Below are 22,295 nucleotides of genomic sequence, written 5' to 3'. Positions count from 1 at the left end.
GCCAGCTACACTTCCAAATGAAACACCTTCCTCAGGTGCACGTAGGCGACAGAGCATTCTGCGTTATTTTGTAGGCCCGAATACCGGTGTACGAATAGTGAGGCCAGAACAAGTAGAGGCGGTAGTAGATTAGGTGGCAGTCTGAGCCCCAAGTCATGCAGCGGTCTCTTATGCTTTTTGATGACTCTGCTGGCAGGGTTTCCGTGGGCCATCCACCTAGCCCTGCCCCAGAAGTGGAAGAGATTGAGTGCACTGATGCCCAACCACTTATGTTTTAGGATGTGGACATGGGAGAACCACCGCAGCACGTCTATCATGATGACGAAACACAGGTGTCAACTGCTGAGGCAGTGTGCAGATCGGCAAGGAGTGCAGGGGTGAAGAGTAGGTGGAAGATGAAGTGGAGGATGATGAGGTCCTAGACCCCACATGGAATCAAGGTCATGCACGTGATGTGTGCAGTTAAGAGGAAGAGGTGGTGGTCACACAGCGCCAGCCGCACAGCAAAAGAAGGAGCAAGGTGCAAAAGCAGAGTGGCCACCCCCTAGCCAGTACGCCTGCTACTTCCCACTGCACTCAGCAACTGAGCACACCAAAGCCAGCTCCAAGGAGCTCCCTGGCGTGGCAGTTCTTCAGACAATGTGCCGATGACAAGACGTAAATGGTTTGCACACTGTGCAATCAGAGCCTGAAGCAAGGCATAAATGTTCTAAACCTGAGCACCACCTGCATGACCAGGCATCTAAATGCAAAGCACGAGCTGCAGTGAGGTACACACCTCAAAAAAACACAAAAGATCTCAGGCTCCTCCTGCTCCGTCTTCTGCTGCAGTTTCGGCCTCTTCCTTCCCCCCTGGAGTTACAGTGGCACCTACCACCCCGCAAACAGAGGGTGTGGCAGCCCCACCACCACCTCTATCACCGTCACCATCACCAAGCAACTCCACACTGTCCCATGGAAGCGTTCAGCTGCCCATCCCCCAAACACTGGAGAGAAAGAGGAAGTACCTCTCTACCCACCAGCGATCCCTGGCCTTGAATGCCAGCATTTCAAAATCCCTGGCCTTTGAAATGCTGTCATTTCGTCTGGTGGAGACGGAGACTTTTAAAAACCTTATGGCGGTGTCTGTCCCACAGTACATGGTTCCAAGCCGCCACTACTTTTCCATGCGAGACATTCCTGCCCTGCACAAACAAGTGGCGGACACAATCAGGTGTGCACTGCGCAACAGCATCTGTAGCAATGTCCACAAAACCGTGGACCAGTAAGCACGTGCAGGAACGTTATATATCTCCCAAACTGCACCCTGGGTAAATGCAGTGGCGTAAGGGCCTGAGGCAGATAGCAGTTTGGCGCATGTGCTTCCACCACCGAGGATTGCAGGACGTTTCTCTTTGCCTCCTGTTGCCTCCTCCTCCTACTCCGCTTCCTCCTCTACCGCCTCCTCATCCGGTCAGCGTAACACCTGCACCACCAATTTCAGCACAGCCAAAGGGAAACGACAGCAGGCTGTTTTAAAACTCATCTGTTTGGGGGGAAAACCCCACACCTCGCAGGAGCTGTGGACGGGCAAGGAACAACAGACTGATGAATGGTTGGTGCCACTGAGCCTCAAGCCCGGCCTGGTGGTGTGCGATAATGGGCGAAATCTCATAGCAGCTCTGGGCCAAGCCGGCTCCATGAATCTCCCTTGCCTGGCACATGTGCTGAATTTGGTGGTGCAGAGGTTCCTGAAAAATTACCCCAATATGTCAGACCTGCTGCAGAAAATGCGGGCCGTCTGTGTGCGCTTTTGGCGTTCTCACCCTCCTGCTGCTCGTCTGTCTGCGCTGCAGCGTAACTTCGGCCTTCCCGCTCACCGCCTCATATGTGACGTACCCACAAGATGGAACTCCACCTTGCACATGCTGGAGAGACTGTGTGAGCAGCAGCAGTCGATAGTGGAGTTTCAGCTGCAGCACGTACTGGTGAGTCGCTCTGTGGAACAGTACCACTTCACAACCAATGAGTGGGCCTCCATGCGGGACGTGTGTGCCGTGTTGCGCTGTTTCGAATACTGCACCAACATGGCCAGTGCCGACGATGCCGTCCCACTTCTATGTCTCCTTGAAAAAAATGCTTCCGGCGATGATGGAAGAGGATGTGGCACAGGAAGAAGAGGAAGAGGGATCATTTCCACCATTATCAGGCCAGTTATTCACAAGTGGCTCGGAGGCTGGGTTCCTGCACCAACAGAGGCCAGGTACACAACTGTCCAGCCAGGACACAGTTCTGGAGGATGAGGAGGAGGAGGATGATGATGATGAGGAGGACCAGTGTTCACAGCAGGGTGGCAGCCAAAGCAGCTCATGGGCATCACTGGAGCATGGCTGGCGGGATACAGAGGACACAGACGATACACCTTCCACAGAGGACAGCTTGTCGTTGCTTCTGGGCAGCCTGGCACACATGAGCGACTACATGCTGCAGTGCCTGCACAACGACCGCCGAGTTGCCTACATTTTAACCGGTGCTGATTACTGGATGGCCACCCTGCTGGATCCCTACTACAAGGACAACGTCCCATCCTTAATTCCGTAACTGGAGTGTGATCAGAAGATGCACAAGTACAAGAGCATGCTGGTAGACGTGCTGCTGATGGCATTCCCACCTGACAGCAGGGGCTCTGTGGAAGCACAGAGGAAGAAGTCGTTCCACGGACGTGTGCATGAGGCTTAAATTGACATTCTACTAAACTCTGCACCACAAGTGAATTTACACTGCAGATACTTTGGCAGTGTAAAGATGATATATTTTATAGATGCTATGGACATTTTACTCATTTTGGGCTAAAAATATTTTTTTCAATTGGTCTTTAGCTTCTTTCTTTTCTTCTAGCTGTTTCTGAGATACAAGAGATACAAAAAATCTGTCTGTTTGCAAGCTGTGACTTTGTTTCTTTGAATCCCCTAAGGCCAAGTTCACACTTCAGTTATTTGGTCAGTTATTAATATCAGTTATTGTAAGCCAAAACCAGTAGTGATAGAGAAAAGAGGTTCTGCTTCGGCGCAAATCCACGATGGAAACAGTCTCAATGGAGTGGGTTCTTCTTATTTATTGGAAACAACGCGTTTCGGGGATTAAAACTTCCCCTTCATCAGGTTTCATAATATTACCTAGGTAATATCTTACCTAGGTTCCCCTTCTGGACCTTGCTAGAGCAAGTGTGAAAGTAGCGTTAGGTTTTGGAGAAGTTTCCGTATGTATGTACAGTATCTCACAAAAGTGAGTACACCCCTCACATTTTTGTAAATATTTTATTATATCTTTTCATGGGACAACATGTGTAAATTTGGTGTACCCTCAAAATAACTCTAATGTCTAAACCGCTGGCAACAAAAGTGAGTACACTCCTTAGTGAAAATGGCCAAATTGTTCCCAATTTCCCTCCCCAGTGTCATGTGATTCATTAGTGTTACGAAGTCTCAGGTGTGAATGGGGAGCAGGTGTGTTAAATTTGGTGTTATCGCCCTCACACTTTCTCATAATGGTCACTGGAAGTTCAACATGGAACCTCATGGCAAAGAACTCTCTGAGGATCTGAAAAAAAGAATTCTTGCTCTAAATAAAGATGGCCTAGGCCAGTGATGGTGAACCTTTTACAGACCGAGTACCCAAACTGCAACCCAAAACCCACTTATTTATTGCAAAGTGCCAACACGGCAATTTAAGTCCAATATAGTATAACTTCCATGTACTTTATTATTTATCTATAATAGCCTGCCTATATTCAATGTGCTGCCTGTGACGTTAATAGCGCACCCTGTGCTGATGAATGGCAGGAAAAGTCTAAGGCATATTGGTACACCATAGACTTTTTCCAGGGTGCTGGTGCCCGCAGAGAGGTTCGCCACCACTGGCCTAGGCTATAAGAAGATTGCCAACACCCTGAAACTGAGCTGCAACACGGTGGCTAAGACCATATAGCGGTTTAACAAGACAGGTTACACTCAGAACTGGACTCGCCATAGTTGACCAAAGAAGTTGAGTGCATTTGCTCAGCTTCATATCCAGAGGTTGTATTTTCAAAATAGACATATGAGTGCTGCCAGAATTGCTGCAGAGGTTAAAGGGGTGGGGGGGTCAGTCTGTCATTGCTCAGACCATACACCGCATACTGCATCAAATTGGTCTGCATGGCTGTCATCCCAGAAGGAAGCTTCTTCTAATGCTACATGCACACGACCATTGTGTGTTTTGCGGTCCGCAAATCGCGGATCCCTAAAACACGGATGGCGCCCTTGTGCGTTCTGCAATTTGCGGAATGGCACGGACAGTCTTTAATATAACTGCCTATTCTTGTCCGCAAAGCGCCGACAAGAATAGGACATCTTATATTTTTTTGCAGGGCCACGGAACAGAGCAACGGATGCGGACAGAACACAGAGTGCTGTCCGCATCTTTTGCCGGCCCCGTTGAAGTGAATGGGTCCGCATCCGAGCTGCCAAAACTGCGGCTCGGATGCGGACCAAAACAACGTCCGTGTGCATGAGACCTAAAGATGATGCACAAGAAAGCACAGAAACAATTTGCTGAAGACAGGCAGACTAAGGTCACTTTCACACGAGAGAGTTTTCCACGTGGGGGCAATGCGTGACATGAACACATAGAAACCGCACTGAATCCTGACCCATTCATTTCAATTAATCTGTGTACATGAGCGTTTTTTTTCACGCATCAGTTATGCATTGCATAATGAATGCAGCATGCTCTATATTCTGCGTTTTTCATGTAGCCCTGGCCCCATAGAATTGAATGGGGCTTCAGTGAAAAACGCATTGCATCAGCAAGCAAGTGCGGATGCAATGGGTTTTTCACTGATGGTTGCTAGGAGATGTTGTTTGTAAACCTTCAGTTTTTCTTCACGCGCTTGAAAAACGCATTAAAACGCATTGCACCCACGCAGAAAAAATTTAACGCAATCGCAGACAAAATTTGCGACAGACTGAACCGTCAATGGGGCTGATGGAGAAGCCTGAGTGCTAGCCTCCTTCCTACGGACTATGGACCGAGAACTATGGAGACCCCCCTCAGACCTCTTGGGGTTACAAGGAACTATTAACCCTGATTTATAGGCCACATCTTTCCTATTGCCCATTAAAGGTGCAGGGTGTGAATCCTGCAACACAAAAAGGGTTAACTCTGCACTGAGACTCCCAATGAATTTGTTAGTTTATTTGTACCTTTGTTCTATTGTGTTAGTGATGGGATTAAGATAGCTGACTCTAGGAGTAGCCGACTCCGGTGTAGAGGAGCAGATCACCTTATGATACACTCAGGAGATAATCCCATCACATATGTCTCCTCTCTCCCTATTATTTCATTAAGACACTGGGGAGGGGATGTCTGTTTGCATGCTGTTCATGTTTGATTGAGTTATGTTGTTAGACTTCTTGAACGGTATATATACTGAGTTGGACTTCAGTAACAAGAGTTCTTGATTTGTTTCACCCCCAACATAGAGTCTCATCTCATGTGTGGGGGGAACAGCTATATTCACTCTGGGGATTAGTATCGGTAATATACTCCCCTGGGATTACAACACGGTTCTACCCACTGGAAGCTGGATCCTGGTCTTGGGCCCAGGGCGGGTGCAGGACAGCGAGACCCCAGCCAAGCTCTAACGCTGGAAGCGGGGACTACAGTGCTGATGGTGTGATGTCATAGCCCTATAAATACAGCAGCCATTTTAGATTATGCCATTTTACAGCTTTCAGAGTGCAGGGACAGACGTGTGAAGGCGCTAGGGACGACAAGTGGAAAAATGATTGTGAAAAAGAAAAAACGATTCATAAGTGCAGGGAAAGGATATGAATCCTTTCACAGCATCTTAGTGCAGGGAGAGATGTCAGAAGGCGCTAGAAACATTAATAGGAAAGTGATTTACAAGTGCAGGGAACGATTATTTGGGGATCCAAATAGTCATTAGACAGCTCTTTCATTGCAGCTTTTTGTTATTGGGCTGCAAGTGTTATGTTGAAAAGCCTTTGGTGGCTTATATCTTAGTATTTTATTCAGTGAAAGCGTATAGGGGCGCTTTTCAGTACAACAAGAAAAATATATACGCACTGCACGGTTGCAGTTATTTCTGGTGAAAGCGTATAGGGGGTATTTCACTAAAAAAAGAAAAATATATACGCACTGCACTGTTGCAGTTATTTCTGGTGAAAGCCTATAGGGCTGTATTTCAGTAAAAAAAAGAATATATATACGCACTGCACTGTTGCAGTTATTTCTGGTGAAAGCGTATAGGGGTGTATTTCAGTAAAAAAAAGAAAAATATATATACGCACTGCACTGTTGCAGTTATTTCTGGTGAAAGCGTATAGGGGTGTATTTCAGTAAAAAAAAGAAAAATATATATACGCACTGCACTGTTGCAGTTATTTCTGGTGATAGCGTATAGGGGCGTATTTCAGTACAGCAAGAAAATTAAATACGTACCGCACTGTTGCAATTATTTCTGGTAAAAGCGTATAGGGGCGTATTTCAGTACAGCAAGAAAAATATATACGTACCGCACTGCTGCAGTTATTTCTGGTGAAAGCGTAGAGGGGCGTATTTCAGTAAAAAAAGAAAAATATTTACGCACTGTTGCAGTTATTTCCGGTGAAAGCATATAGGGGCTGTGACAGAGTGTCTGGAGAAGTAGTGGACGGGGTCTATGTGTGCCCAAGATTCCTCACTTCTGTCATTTAAAAGCAACCAGGGAAATGTTCAGGAGAGGTCTGTTTTTAGGGCCTGTGTTGCTGGAGTGGGGAGAGAAAAGTGGGCCCCACTCCTTCCGGACAGTCCGGGTTTTGGGCTGTCAGGTAATTACTCAGGTGTGCTAGGGATGCAGACACAGCTCTCTCAGCCTGGGAACAGGTTACCTGCATTGAGCCTGTGAGAGTGTTTCGAGAGGTATGGACTTTGCTATTTTGTTTAGGTGCTTGGTATTAGGCCGGCACTTGGTCAGGGAGGTTTCATGCTGTATAGTTAGAGCCGGACAGGCTTAGGATTTTTGTTTGTTATATTTTATGTTCTGTACCTCAACCTGACAATAAAACTGGCTGAGGTCAGTTTGAAGAAGTTCCTGCCGTGTGGACTGCAACTTCTTCGGTGTGCCTGCTAAACTGTGCCTGTCTACCCAGGAGACGACATCCCCGCTACCTAATCCCTTACAGGGCGTATTTCAGTAAAAAAAGGAAAATGTATACGCACTGCGCTGTTGCAGTTATTTCTGGTGAAAGCATATAGGAGCGCATTTCAGTAAAAAAAGAAAAATATATACGCACTGCACTGTTGCAGTTATTTCTGGTGAAAGCGTATAGGGGCATAGTTCAGTAAAAAAAGAAATATATATATGCACTGCACTGTTGCAGTTATTTCAGGTGAAAGCATATAGGGCTGTATTTCAGTAAAAAAAGAAAATATACAGTACAGACCAAAAGTTTGGACACACCTTCTCATTCAAAGAGTTTTCTTTATTTTCATGACTATGAAAATGGTAGATTCACACTGAAGGCATCAAAACTATGAATTAACACATGTGGGATTATATACATAACAAACAAGTGTGAAACAACTGAAACTGTCATATTCTAGGTTCTTCAAAGTAGCCACCTTTTGCTTTGATTACTGCTTTGCACACTCTTGGCATTCTCTTTAAGAGCTTCAAGAGGTAGTCCCCTGAATTGATAAACTACCAATTGATAAACTACCAATTTTTCCAAAAGCCAACCAGAATGTTTCCTTTTCAAACCAACTCAAAAGGTCTAGTTTAGACTACAATTTCCATGGTACGTTCAAGTGAAGTGAAAACCTAGAACAGCTACATCACTTTTATAGTATTCATTTTACTCAGAGCAGGAGTTTTGGAATATACTTTTGCCTCCAACAGTATCGGCCCCATTTTGCTTTGAAACTTCTCTTCTTCCATTCCATGAGGCCTGCTTGAGAAGTACAACTGTTGAGATTCACAGAAAAGTTTCAGAAATTCTATGCTACTGAATTTTCCTTGAAACACTGCCCTAAAGACGCCTTATCAGTTGTATCTCTGCAAGAAGAATAAGAACCTTTTAAGATCCTAATTAGGGCTCTTGCACACGACCGTATGCCTTCCGAGACATATGGTCCGTGAGCGGGCCATATGTCCCTGAGCAGCATTGATCGTGCACACGGGAGCACACAGCATCATAGATTACAATGGTGCAATGTCCCGCACTCATAAGAATAGTCCCGCAAGCGGCCCGATGTCCACAGCATCATTGTAATCTATGATGCTGTGTGCTCCTGTGGGCACGACCAATGCTGCTCCGGGACATATGGCCCGCTCACGGACCGTATATCTCAAGGGTATATGGTCATGTGCAAGAGGCCTTATAGAACCACCCCAGTAATTGGAAGATTGTAGGTAGACACAGTTTAGATTGACAAATCTTACCTGGATCATATGTCATGTTTCTGAATATGCAAAAACATTTTGTTGTCATTGATGTAAATTCAGATGTGACTTTCTTAGAAGTAATAGTTACTGTTGATGTTTTAGTTGCTCTGGTTGATGTCGTTCCACAAGAAACATAGTATTTAGTTGTTGTACCATTGATGCCACATACAAGGACAAGGCATATTCCTTTGCCAATATCTTTAACATAGATAGTTTCATTGTAGGCATAAATGTGTCCATGGTATTCACAGTAGCAGGCTGTATAGGGAAAAGATGACAGTGTAACAACATGTAGACTGCAGGGAAGATGCCTGTAGATCCATTTATCCCCATACATGGATTACATTTCCCTAATACCTTGTAACATAAAACTATAATGTAGCAAACTGATGACTGCATGATAAATAAAAGACACAAGGCAATCTTGTCTGATTTTAAGTGGAAGGCCCCAACTTCATTAATACTTGACTATTAACACACAGCAACTACTTGCCTACCTGGCGAGGGCATCCTTACTAGGGCTCATGCACACGACCGTATGAATTTTGCAGCCTGCAAAACACAGATCTGCATAAAATACGGATGAAGTCCGTGTGATATCCATGTTGCAATCGTTTTTTTTATGGATCCATTGTCCGCAAAACGGACAAGAATAGAACATGTTCTATATTTTTTTGGCGGAATGGACTTGCGGAAACGAAATGCACACAGAGTAATTTTCATTTTTTTGGAAGGGACAAGGACAAAAAATATGTTTGTGTGCATGAGCCCTTAATAATAGGTGGGAGCTGTTGTTCATGCACTTGAGTCACCACCATTCCCTCTATTCCCTGCAGCCCTTGGAACTTTTATTATTATTATGAATAGTTATAGAGCTTTCCAACATAAAACTGGTCAAATCCACTTGTGGTCAGTGATAGGAAACTTTCTTGTTTACATACAGATATTAAAACGTCTTCTTCCAGTCCAACCGATACAAGTACATGGCTCGTTAAAGAGAGCTCTTCTCTTTGCAGCTTTGTGTGACATCATGTGCATTCACTTCCAGCCTGGTCCTCTGGTCTCTGCTGTGCCCTGTAGTGGTACTGGTAACACTCATCTAATTAGCATAGGCAGGAAGAAGGCATCTCTTCTGCCTCCTCAGTAGTGAAGAGGCAAACTTCCAGCAAATGCACAGATGCTTTCGTGACCAACAGGTCTATTTCCCTACAGTGTCTACTAGTGAAGTGCATGCACCAGAAGTTTGCTGCCTTGCTGTTGAGGATGCAGAGGGTCGTAGGGCCTCGCTTTTTCCCTACCCATGCTAATTAGATGCGCATTCACACTAAGGAACACTGCTGAGACTGGAAGACCAGGCTGGATGCGCCTGGACATGAAATCAAAGGAGGTTGCAGAGACAAGAGCCGACAGGGTCATGTGAATGCATTTTGGACAGGGTTATAGTGTCGTTTGAAACAGCATTAGACTCAGATAATATTAAAGGGGGTTTTCCAGTTTCCATGAACTCTTTTCATTTAGGGTCTATTCAGATGAACGTAAGTGCTCTGTGCACGTGCGGACCACAAATTGCTGTGCGCTGTGTGCACTCCCTTTGCAGATGCAGACCCATTGACCTGAATAGGTCCGCAATCTGCAAGATACGAAAATAGATAGGACTTGTCCTATCTTTTGTGGAACAGAGGCAGGGATCGGAGTCCCATGGAAGCACTTCTATAGGTTTTCGGGTCTGTGCCTCCACACTGCAAAAGACTGGACATGTTCTATCTTTTGCCGTACCTTGCGTAACGCAGATCCATTCGAGTCAATGGGTCCGTGTCAGCAAATGGAGTGCACATGGCTGGTGCCCGTGAATTGCGAACCAAAATTTGCAGTCCGTAGCACAGGCACGGAGTACTTACATTCTTCTGAAAGAACCTTAAATGAAAGGAGTTGATGGAAACTGGAAAACCCCTTTAATGGTATCTGATTTTGATGCTGTTTCAAATACTTTGGTTTGAAACGGACACAGCATGTGACTGCATTCTGGAGCAGGAGATAGGATGGATTCGGGTAATTATTTCAATGCATTACAAAGTGAAAGATGGGCAAACATTGGATTAAATGATTGGGGGTTGATGGAAAATGGAAAACTCGCTTAAAGGATATCTGTCGACAGATTTGTACCTATGACACTGGCTGACCTGTTACATGTGCACTTGGCAGCTGAAGGCATCTGTGTGGGTCCCATGTTCATATGTGTCCGCATTGCTGAGAAAAAAGTTTTAATATATGAAAATGAGCTTCTAGGAGCAATGGGGGCGTTACCATTACACCAAGAGACTCTGTCCTCTCTGCAACTGCCGCTCCCTCTATACTTTGAGTGACAGGTCTAGACAGTGAAAACACCATCACTTATGGCCCTGACTTCTCCTAAAGTCTCCTAAACCCTTACAACATAACTTTTCTCAGCCATGCGGGAACATATGAACATGGGACCAACACAGATGTCTTCAGCTGCCAAGTGCACATGTAACAGGTCAGCCAGTGTCATAGGTACAAATCTGCTGACAGAGGACCTTTAAGGTCATATTTTCCATTTATAATAAACCTATGAGTCCTAGGGTCCTGCACCCCTGCACTGTTCTGTGTAGCTCTGTCGCTGAATGTTGGCGCAGGAGCTACAGCACATCTTCATACAACATTGTACTGGACAGCGCTGGTCACTGCAGATCTGCTGCCATTGACTTCAATAGGACAAATTCTGTCCACTCAGTGTTGGAGGTATCAGCTTTAATCTCCAGTGACAGAGCTACACAGAAGAGCTGATCAGTGAGGGGTGCAGGGTGCAGAACTCCCACTCATCGGCTACAGATAGACTATTCTGAGGATAGGCCATCGGTTATAAACTACTGGACAACCCCTTTAAGGAGGACCTGTCAGATCTCCTGACATGTCTGTTTTAATAACGTCTTGCATCCCTCATGCAACAGCTACTCTATCCTCCATTATTTCTACTAGAATTTTATGAATAAATTGCCAACAGTCTGGAATAAAGTTCCAACTGGGTGTTACCATTTGTGGTTAGGTGCCTCCATAGCCTGCCATTAGAGGTACTGATTGGATAGTGTCAAACGTGCACAGACACACCCATGCCCAGTAGAATCCTACTGCAGACTTCATTTAATTCCCAAACTTCTAGTACAAATAATAGAGGAATTTTACAACATAGATGTATATTAAAAATGCTCCACAATTGTTACTGCCTGGTGTTGTTACAATTGTTACTAATCATGGTAGATTTTAAAATGAATGTATATTTATATATATATATATATATATATATACACACACTGGATGGATGGACAAATGTCTTTTTTCGACCTTATATACTATGTTACTATGTTACACACGTGACTGTCTTACCGTACTTATCGTATTTGCATTGGATGCCATTGGTTGTGCAGTTGCTGAAAAAAAAAAATTATTTATGAGGATCATATTACCAGAAAAATTATACAAAAGTGATACAAATGTGTAAAAAATGCCAAACTGAAATACTGGGGGCAGATTTACTATTCCTTGTAGATGGAGAAACCCTGTGTAAACTGGACACACACCACACTTATCACAGTAGCTCAGGCTGAATGATAATTTGGTGCATGGCTAGTCCCTTTTTTTTTAAGTCTCTTGTGTTTAGATATGGAAAAAAAAAAAAAATTTTTTTTTGCTGTCCTATTCTGATCCCTATAACTTTTTTTGTAGTTATGTGTGCGGAGCTGTATAAGGGGTCATTTTTTGTGGGACGATCTGTACTTTTCACTGATACTGGGGTGTGTACAGCTTTTTGACAACTTTTTATTTAATTTCTTGTGCGAGGAGAAGCAACTAAAAGATGGCAAATCGGCCATTTTGACCCTTTTTTTGCCTCTTTCCGTATGGGATTAATATTTTGATAGTATGGGCGTTTTTGCATGCGGTGATACCCATGATGTGTATTTTTTTAATTCTCATTTTGGGAATAGGGGGTTTATTAGAATTTCTTTTTATTTTTTATTTATAAAAACTTTATTATTCGTTTTTACACTTTTTTATAGTTCCCATAGGAATTATTAGATTGCTATTGTCATTATGATTTTACAAGTTTCCTATGGAGCTCTGCTACAGGCAGGGGCTCATTAGGAAACACTGTGCAGCAGCCTCCTGTCATTTACTATGACAGGGGCTGCCGCACACAAGCTCCAGCTCGTTCGATCATCACATGGGGGAACCGGAGCATTACAGGAAGCACACGCTTCCAGTATTTAGCATGGTTTAGCATGCTCAGATGCCGTGGTCAGGTTTGACCATGGCATCTGAGAGGTTAAATGTCTGTGATAAGCATTACCACCAGTGGCGGACATTAGCCGCGGGTGCCTCCTGTATGAAACAGCAGGCACCCAGTTGCTATGGCGCCTGCTCCGCTAAGGCACCATATTTAAAGAAAAAAACGTGATGTAAAATCAACCCTCCAGATCTTCCTGCTCTATAACATGGTACTGTACGTGTAGCTTACATTGCATTTTCAAGGTGACAGGTTCCCTTTAAAGGGGTTGTCCCACAAAAAATATTTTACGGATTTCAAACCAGCACCTGGATCTGAATACTTTTGTAATTGCATGTAATAAAAAAATTTGTATAGCTACTGGGTTATTCAATAAAATGTATCTGCATAGTGACACTTAATTGATTATTTCTTTGACCGGCTCATTAAGATGGCCGCACATGCTCAGTTTCATCCTTCAACTGCCTCCTGAGCTGTGATAGGAAGAGCATGGACACGCCCCCTGAGCTGTGATAGGGAGAGCTGAGACACGCCCCCCCTGAGCTGCAGCAGGAAAGACACTCCCCTGAGCTGTCAGCTTGATATAAATCTAGCAGAGCAATGAATGGGGAGATCTCTGGATCCATGTGAGGTACAGGGCTGGTTCTAGCTTTGTTAGAAATAAATTGTCTTGTACTGTATGATATTCTGATTTTCATTTTTTATATTATTCATGGGAATAACCCCTTATATGTTTTATTCCTTTTTTTTTCTGTTACTGTTTGCTTATATGTCCTTTGTTTTGTCTTCTTTTTTGTTAAGCACTGTCCTTTTTTTGTACATTAAATATGTCACAGCGCCGGTATGCTGCAGCGCTACACACCACTATGTGCGGTGCTATTATGCCACATGCTATTTAAGATTATTCCTCGACCTGCAAACTTGTAGACCTGCTCCTGATGAAATGCGGTCCCATATCCGCATAGAAACACGTCGAGCAGGGTAGCTGTGAGCGGGTCAGCTGTGTTACATAGGCAGAAGGATAGGTGCCTAAATACTAGCAGCATATCTGAAAGCACCCATATTAAAGGAGGGAGTTGTGTATAGCCTATGCTGTTTTAGGGAAGTGTCCCTGTGACATGATTGCATTCAGTAGTGGATCTGTTCATATATATACTAACAGGCATACTACTATGTGGTAGCAGTGACACTAATTTGATGGTGACTGGACACAGTGTCACTGATCAATTATAGGGTATTAATAGGTGGAGGATACTTTTGCATTAGGGCTCATGCACACAAACACATTTTCTTTCCATGTCCGTTCCGTTTTTTTTTTTTGTGTGGACTGTATAAGGAACCATTCATTTCAATGGGTCCGCAAAAAAAATGGAAGTTACTCTGTGTGCATTCCCTTTCCCTATGTCCGTATTTCCATTCCGCAAAAAAAGAGAACATGTCCTATTATTGTCCGCATTACGGACAAGGATAGTACTGTTCTATTAGGGGCCAACTGTAACGTTCCGCAAAATAGGGAATGCACACAGACATCATCCGTATTATTTGCGGATCCGTTTTTTGCGGACCACAAAATACATATGGTCATGTGCATGAGGCCATAGTGTCTCTAGAAGCAAACATATTTAGCTTCCTACTTTAGAGACGTGTACTTTAGGTAACCGGTCAATTGGGGTAGTTTTAAAATTTTATAAATCATTCCATGTTGTTCTAACATGACCACCTCTTCGAAGGGCTGCTTTGCTCATTATCATTAATGCCAGTGTGCACATGCCAGAATGAAGTGCGTTCCTATGAAGGTGGTTCATATGTAACCAGGGCTTTCCGTCAGCCTAGCCAGATATAAGAATCCAGCCAGCTCATCTTGTTTGCAAAAAGTCCTTCCCATATGTGTGCACCGCAAGGCCCAGAAGCCAATAGGTAGATTCACGGAAAAGCCAGCAGCACTCGAGGTCCAGTGTTTTTGGCATGATTAAGTGATCCATGTTTCGTACAAAAGGTCCCATAAAAACAGCTATGACGTTTTGATCAATGCTTGATCTTAATCTTGGCATATGGTTTTTGTTGGCTCTTTTGTACGAAACATGGATCATTGAATAAAACTGAAAACATTGGCCCTTGAGTGGTGCAGGCTTTCCTGTGAATCTATGGTACTTTATACTTTATGATAACTCACCAGGATTCACAGTTATTGCAGGATATGATTTTGTCCCCTGGCTTATAGTATTGTCCCATCTGATCATAGCAGCCGCACTGATTTACACACTGCATACCAAGTTCTTCAAAGAAGGGCTTATCATCAGGGCACTTAGGATAACAGCCTAAAGAAAGGTACACATAGGACATGTGGAAGCAAATAAAATATCTTCAAGAATTGTTAATGATAATAATAATGGCAAATTATTATAAAACTGGACCGATTATAAAGAGGCTCTGATACCTTTTTTCTGACATGTCTATTTAAGGGTGTAATATCATTGCTCATAATATAATAGTTCAGAAGAATATTTTTCTTAGGGTTCTACATTACACCATTCCTTTGTTATTCCTAGTAGACATATATTATTAAAATTACATTGGGCTTTTACCCTTAACAGAGGGTACGGCCCGCTGGGTTGGCTGGCTGTATGCGGTACAAATACACCCAAAGGGTGCACAGTTTACCATAAAATCGTTCAGTCAAGGGCTGCCACAGGTGGCTGTGTCTTGGCCACATGCGGCCAGATGTACTGTTGGGTCATACATTCATACACTGCCCTAACCTGTAAAACTCAATAGCCAATTTATTAATGCATTTCTAGTAGGAATACCACTGTTGAATCAGTGCTGATAGTGTCAGGCAGTGTAGGGATATGCCATTGGGGCAAGGATAATGGTAACATTCAGTTGTCAATTATTATCAGGTATCCGCTGCTCTAATGACAATGCCATTGTTCAATGGTAAAGGTTGGAGTGCGATCTTTACAGCTGGGGACACTTTATGATAATTGACATAAAGATGTTTGGGTCTCTTGAACTCCTCTTTTATTAGGTTGAAAAGAGACTGAATTCCGGGATCGCTATAATACAAGGAATAAAATGTACGGTAAATTTAGGTTTTACATCAACCTGGGACATATCCAGATGCTTCAAAGGAGTCTTGGTCAAAGGAATCGTCCATCAAGGAGGAGATAGCAAAATACCTGGCTAAAGTGAGCTTATGAATGAAAGAACAATGAACAAGAAATAATTGAAAGCCATTGGGCCTCACTGTTTAACAGAAAGATAGACCCTTTAATAAAGAACTAATCTCATCCTGACCTAGAACATGGTTTGAGTGATTTACATTTGTTATTGTTTTGTTTTTCTTTGGTAGAGTCGTCGGCGCAGACTTGCCTGCTTCTACCTCCCTGCATTATCTAGTTCTATCTTTCTTTTAGAGTTTTTTTTTAGGGACCATGGGTCCATTACTGGAAAGAACTGGGTTATCGTCTGGCATCTTGGATTGTGAGGGTGGCTGTCAATATGGTAGTAGCCTGCAGTAATGGAAGGCTCGGAGGATTAGTGAGTTGCGAGGGAAGCCCTAAAAAAAGACCCTGTAGTATATTAGGAGGATGAAGACGTATCTTTTACCATGGCTTCCTTCTCCAAAGATGCCATAGTGGAAGTGGAGCGTGGTGGCCAAGCTAAAAAAGGCTCCACTTGAGCGACACTGGTACCAGAATGAGAAGCTTTAAGAACATGAGTGTCATAATAGGTGGAAATTTAAGACAAAGGAAGAAGTTCTGTGGAGACATGAACAGCCAAGATGCGCTCTTCAATGGATGTAATATCAACCAAAATGGTCTCCAGATGTTGAAAAACCAATGGAAATTCTGATGACTTTGAAGCATCTATAGGGATGGAGCCTAATGGGGCTCATTGGCACCATTCTCTGATACAGGTTGCCCTGGTTGGAAACCTCTACTATTGACTGGCTAACCACAAAAAACAGAGGGGGATGGAGTCACCTTAGTAGAATTCCTAACCACAAATGGTTTATAGGATTTAGGATGTTAACTAGATTTGCTTCTTTTGTTTACACCATTACCTTTGGGAACTTGGGAAGGGAGTTTCAAATTGTTTATCTGGGGTGGGAGTGAGGAGGAGGCTGCTAGATTCAACAGACATTTCAACAGCAGGGTCTATACTTCAGACATATTTAGAATTTTTAGACCTAGCAGTGTCTAAAGAGCCACCTGCCATGGCAAGCATCCAGCAACACACAATCACCTTGATAAAACCAACTAGGTACTGTAGTCAGCATTTACTGCAACATCTGATAAGAGTTAACGTCAATCTTGGTAATTGCAGTAGGTTGTGAGATGTATGCTACAGCTGACACACTAGTATACACTTCTATAGCATGGTTTGTCATTATAGATGTTATTATGAAAAGTCTGAATATAAAGCCACTGGTGATATACTGACCTTCCATTTTAGTTGGTTCAGATGAACAATTTCCAGATGGATTTCTACAGGTCTTCATGCAGTTGGCTCCGCATGCTTTATAATGCCACTCACACCTACCGTCATTGTTATAATAGTCACAGAACACAGCTGCACAAAAAGACAACAAGCACATACCACATGAATAACTATAAGATATTACAAAAAAGTTAATGATTGTCTAGCGGGCAGAATTCTTCTAAGAAGGATAAAGTTCTTTATCAGTGATACTTACGACAACGGTTTGGAGTTCTCCAGTCAATACAAACACAATGGCCAAGGCATGCCTGGGCATACACTGCAATAGCTGTACAATAGCAATCACAATCTCCTCCTTCATCACAAGCACAGGAATCTTTCACACATGCATGATAATAGCTAGTAGGATCGACCTGTAACAATAGTAGCAAACAATTACTGTAATGTCATATGTAAAGGTTAAATGGGGTACTGTAAATGAGTAGGAGTCGCATTACCTGCCAATTTTGAGACTGTAAACTGTATGTTTTATAATGTACTTAGAAGCATGCTGTGGTTGAAAGTTGCAGTAATGAACTTTTCAGCATAGGTCATCAATACCTGATCGGTGGGGGTCCAACACCAGCTACCACCATAGATCAGCTGTTGGAAGAGGCCGGTGTGTGCAGCGGCCTCCTCACAGCATACCAAGAACAGTGCTGTACAATGTAAAGTGGCATGCTTGGTACTAGTTACACCCCATGCCCATTCACTTTATGAAAGTGACATCACTGGCCTAGGAAAAGACTGCAGTTCTCACTAATCACAGATAATCAGCAGAGGCTGATTCCATTGGCTGATGTGAGAACTGTGAGTAAAGGTGTACCAATTAAGGAGCATGGGAGCGTCTGACGATAGACGCTAGGCTCCGCCCCCCCTCCCCCTGCTGCTCGCTGGTTATCCGGCCTGCCCGCTTGCCGGTCTGCCTGCTTGTTCCCCACCTCGATGCGCTTGCCGGGGATGCTGACGCTGATGTTGAAGCGGATACCTGGGCGCTGACTTCTGCCGGTCTGGATGGGTTTGCTGTGGATGCCGATGCCGTGGTCGTTGCTGGGGTGGTGAGTCGCCGCTCTGGAGGAGCAGAGGATCAGAGGAGGTTGTTTGTCTCCCCCCCCCCCTCCTGGATGGTCCCTGGAGGGTCTGAATTGTCAGTTTAATGCCACTGAGGGGCACTGTGGGTGATAAGCGGCCGTCTAGAGTGGAGCCCACCGTTCTGATGTCTGTTTGGATGCCCCCCATCCTATAATAAAGTAGTGATATTGTTAAAGGGGGTAAAAGAAGAAGTGGAGGAGAGAGTAAGGAAAAAAAGAAGAGAAAAAGAGAAAAAGAGAGGGGTTGGAAGCTGGAGTGTGGAGAGTGGAAATTGGAGGTTGTTATTTAAAACTTTGCAGTACTTGTATGTGGGGATTGAGTGTCCTTTTGAGCGTCCTTTGTGGAAGGAAGAAAGTAACAAGTGAGATAAGAGGGAAAGAAAGAAGGAAAAAAAAAAAAAGGGGTGAAGATACCTAGATGGTTGTGGACTACATTGTACAGCGATCTTTGTATTTACATTTATACCCCTATTGTAATTTCGATCTTGACCTTTGATTCTAACCCTCTGAAGAAGATCTTTCTATAGGACTAACCAGGGACTTTTCATAGGACTAACCCCCTCTAACACCTCCAAACTCTCCTGGACTAACCAGGGACTAACTCGTTCTAATGTAGCTTAACCCTCTCACTAAAGGTACAAGGCTGGTACTTGTTCTGTTGAATTTGCGACTTTTCCTTCTCTCTCTTTTTGACCAAACGTGTTCGGATTGATGGACATTGTTTCTTCGGAGTTAATGTATGAGATACTTCTGGACACTAGGAAAACTTTCACAATTTGGCTGCTGGACTTTTTTTTTTTTTTTTTTGTTTGTCTCTCTCTTTCCCTCCTATTATTAATACCCTTTCTCTCAAATAATCTTTTTCCTTCTGGTCTAAGCTGAAATGTACGGCTATGTCTATTTGGATTGCTTGTTACAATATGTTATTATATTGCAAACTTTAGCGTTATTATATGTTAACAGATTTTATGTCTCTGATTAAGACAACTTTACATCTGTATTTGCGAGAGAATGGTTGGGAAGGGTTGTGACAGTGCTGGGTGAAGACAGAGGAGGAGAGGAGGGAGAGAAAAAAAGAAGGGAAAAAGGTAGCGGAAGAGGTAGCGTGGAAGAGGGAAGGGGAGGGAGGAGAAGTGGAAAAGGGAAAAAGAGACAAGAGTTAGTTTAAAAATGCCCCCTAAGAAAAAGGAGGAACAGCATGGCCCTACTGGTGGTAGTGGTAGGAGATCAGTAACAGGGTTAGAGACTGGGTCCAAACAACAGGGTTTAAATAAATTTCTGGTCCCAAACTCTGCAGGTTCTTGTTCCCTACAGAAAGAAAAAATTATAGATGCAGAGTCCCATGTTCTGATGCAGGAGAACGGATCTACGGGTGGAGTGGAAGAGTGGGGACCCTCTGCGGTATTCACAGAGATAGATGTAAAAATGATGAAGGACATATTTTGCACTGTCTCGAGGATGGAAAATGAAATGGGGAATATAATGACACAGATCGGGGCAGTGCAAACTGATGTTAGTGTAATACGGGATGAGATGGAGAAAATAAGGCAGCGATTACATGAGATGGAAAAAAGGATTCCCACTCTGGAGCTCTCTGTTCAGAATCTAGAGAAGGAGGTTGTATCTTTAAAACAGATGAATGGCAAGATGGAACAAAAAATAATAAATCAAGAAGATAGATCGAGAAGAACAAATATAAGATGTGTAGGGATCCCAGAACGGGCAGAAGGGGACAACTGTATCGAATTTATGGAGAGATGGATAAAGGAGAACTGTAGGGAGGGTACTCTTTCCCCTTTGTTCGCTATCGAAAGAGCACATAGGGTCCCCACAAAAAAGAGAGTTCCAGGGGACTATCCCAGACATATGTTGCTCAAATGCTTACTTGCTAAGAATCGAGATACAATACTGTCTGATGCTAGAACCTCCGGAAAAAATACCAGATACATGGTGAAAAGATAAGACTCTTCCTAGATTACTCAGCTGACACCAATGCACGTAGAAAAGAGTTCATAACTGTAAAAAAGAGACTAAGGGAGGCAGGTTTGAAGTATAGTCTACTTTTTCTGGTAAAATTAGGAGTGGAATACAAAGGAAGGATTGATTTTTTTCAGGAGCCACTTGAGGTTAGCGAATGGGATGGGCCTTTGAGGGGGGGTGTGAGGGGGGATAAGGAGCCATTATGCTAAGCAATGGAGCCGCCCCGACTGCTGACAAGCAGAGGGGGGGCTATTCAGCGTGGGAGGGGGAGGTATTTTGGAGAAGAGGGAGAGGGGACGCGTTTTTTTTTTGTTTGTTTTTTCCTCTCTGCTAGATGGTTAGGATTCTTTCATTGAACGTGAGAGGTTTACGAGAGAAAGTAAAGAGGTATGCTATCCTTCAGTGGATAAAGAGGTTCTTGCCAGCCATCGTTTGCCTCCAAAAGACACACCTAGATAAAGAATCCTTAAGGTGGTTGGAGAAGAGATGGATAGTGGAAGGGTACCATTCGGTATGTACTACTTACTCAAGAGGGGTCTCAATTCTGATACATGATAAGATTAAATTTGAGTGTGTTGCATACGAGGCCGACGACTGTGGTAGTTACCTCTTCTTACAATGCAATATAGAAGGGGTTAAAATAGTAATCGCAAATATATATATTCCACCACCATATAAGCCAGATGTATGAATTACATAGATTCATGTTGTATAGACAAGAATGCATAATGATTGCGATAGGAGATTATAATACTGTAATGGACCCACTCAGGGATAGAATGTCTAGCAGAGGGGGAAGAATACAAAATGTAGATTTGTTTAAACTGGCCTTAGAATTTAACTGGATTGATGTTTGGCGCTATCAGAACCCGGAAAAAATCATGTGTTCCTGTTATTCTAAATCACACCAAACCTGGTCAAGAATAGATATGGTCTTGGGAAATAAAAATCTAATGTCCCAAAACAGGATTAAGATAAAGTATTTGCCTATGGCTGTATCCGATCATAGTGCTGTGGTAATGGAACTGGATTTGAACAGAAAGAATAATTTGCCAATGTTTAAGTTTAACGCTCATTGGTTATCATTGATTTCAGATAAAGAGAGTATAATGGAGGAATGATTTTTTTTTTTTCCAGGAGAATAATAATTCCGCTAGCAGATTGATCGTTTGGGATACCGCCATGGCATACTTGCAAGGATTGTTGTTTAAAAAGGTGAATTACTGGAAGAAAAGTACTAAGGAAAGAGGTAATGTACTGGGGAAAAAAAACTAGAAGAAGCAAGAATAGCATGTATAACGAACCCCACTGAATACAATAGGAAGGAATGGGAGGAGGAACAGGAAAAGCTAAAAATACATCAGGTTTTGTGGACTATTTTCAGGAACTTTATAAGTCTAGGGTACAATATTCGAAAATAGATTTGGACTTATATTTAGACCAGATTGCCTTGAGAGAGATATCTCAGGCCCAAAAGGAATATTTGGAAAAATAAATATTGATTTTAGAAATAAACGAGGTTTTGTGTAAGGTGAATCCTGCAAAAACACGAGGGTGTGATGGCCTCCCCTTTGAAATATATAAGACTTTTGCCCAGGTGTTAATACCAGAATTAAAAATAACATTGTGTGAGGCTCAAAAAATAGGGGACTTACCAGATTCCATGAAAGAGGCAATTATAATATTAATTCCAAAAAAGGGTAAAGAACAATTAGACCAATATCTTTGTTAAATACGGATGTTAAAATTTTGGCAAAAGTCTTGGCAGGTAGGCTCTCTAAGGTGATCAAAGGTATAATCCATGAAGATCAGACAGGTTTTATACCCGACAGAACAATATACTCAAATATAAGAAGGTTGTACCTTAATATTGAGGCTAATAGAACAGAAATTGGTGAGAAAGCTATACTTTCACTGGATGCCCAAAAGGCATTTGATTGTATTGAGTGGGAGTATTTATGGGCAGTCTTGAATA

General features: G+C 43.1%; 1 protein-coding gene across 1 annotated transcript in view; it reads right to left on the bottom strand.

Moving 5' to 3' along the window:
- LOC120980015 (mucin-5AC-like) overlaps positions 1 to 22,295 on the bottom strand; it is an 85,466-nt gene that overhangs the window by 5,263 nt on the left and 57,908 nt on the right. Inside the window, exons 9-13 of the mRNA XM_040408880.1 lie at positions 17,467 to 17,623; positions 17,214 to 17,342; positions 14,941 to 15,085; positions 11,870 to 11,913; positions 8,465 to 8,725 (exon numbers count right to left, since the gene is read on the bottom strand). Coding sequence (XP_040264814.1) covers positions 8,465 to 8,725; positions 11,870 to 11,913; positions 14,941 to 15,085; positions 17,214 to 17,342; positions 17,467 to 17,623 — 736 coding nt within the window. The remainder of the gene's footprint in view (positions 1 to 8,464; positions 8,726 to 11,869; positions 11,914 to 14,940; positions 15,086 to 17,213; positions 17,343 to 17,466; positions 17,624 to 22,295) is intronic.

Source organism: Bufo bufo, chromosome 10 (genome assembly GCF_905171765.1).
Source record: "Bufo bufo chromosome 10, aBufBuf1.1, whole genome shotgun sequence".
Taxonomy (NCBI): Eukaryota; Metazoa; Chordata; class Amphibia; order Anura; family Bufonidae; genus Bufo; species Bufo bufo.
This window is presented reverse-complemented; position numbering and strand designations above follow the sequence as displayed.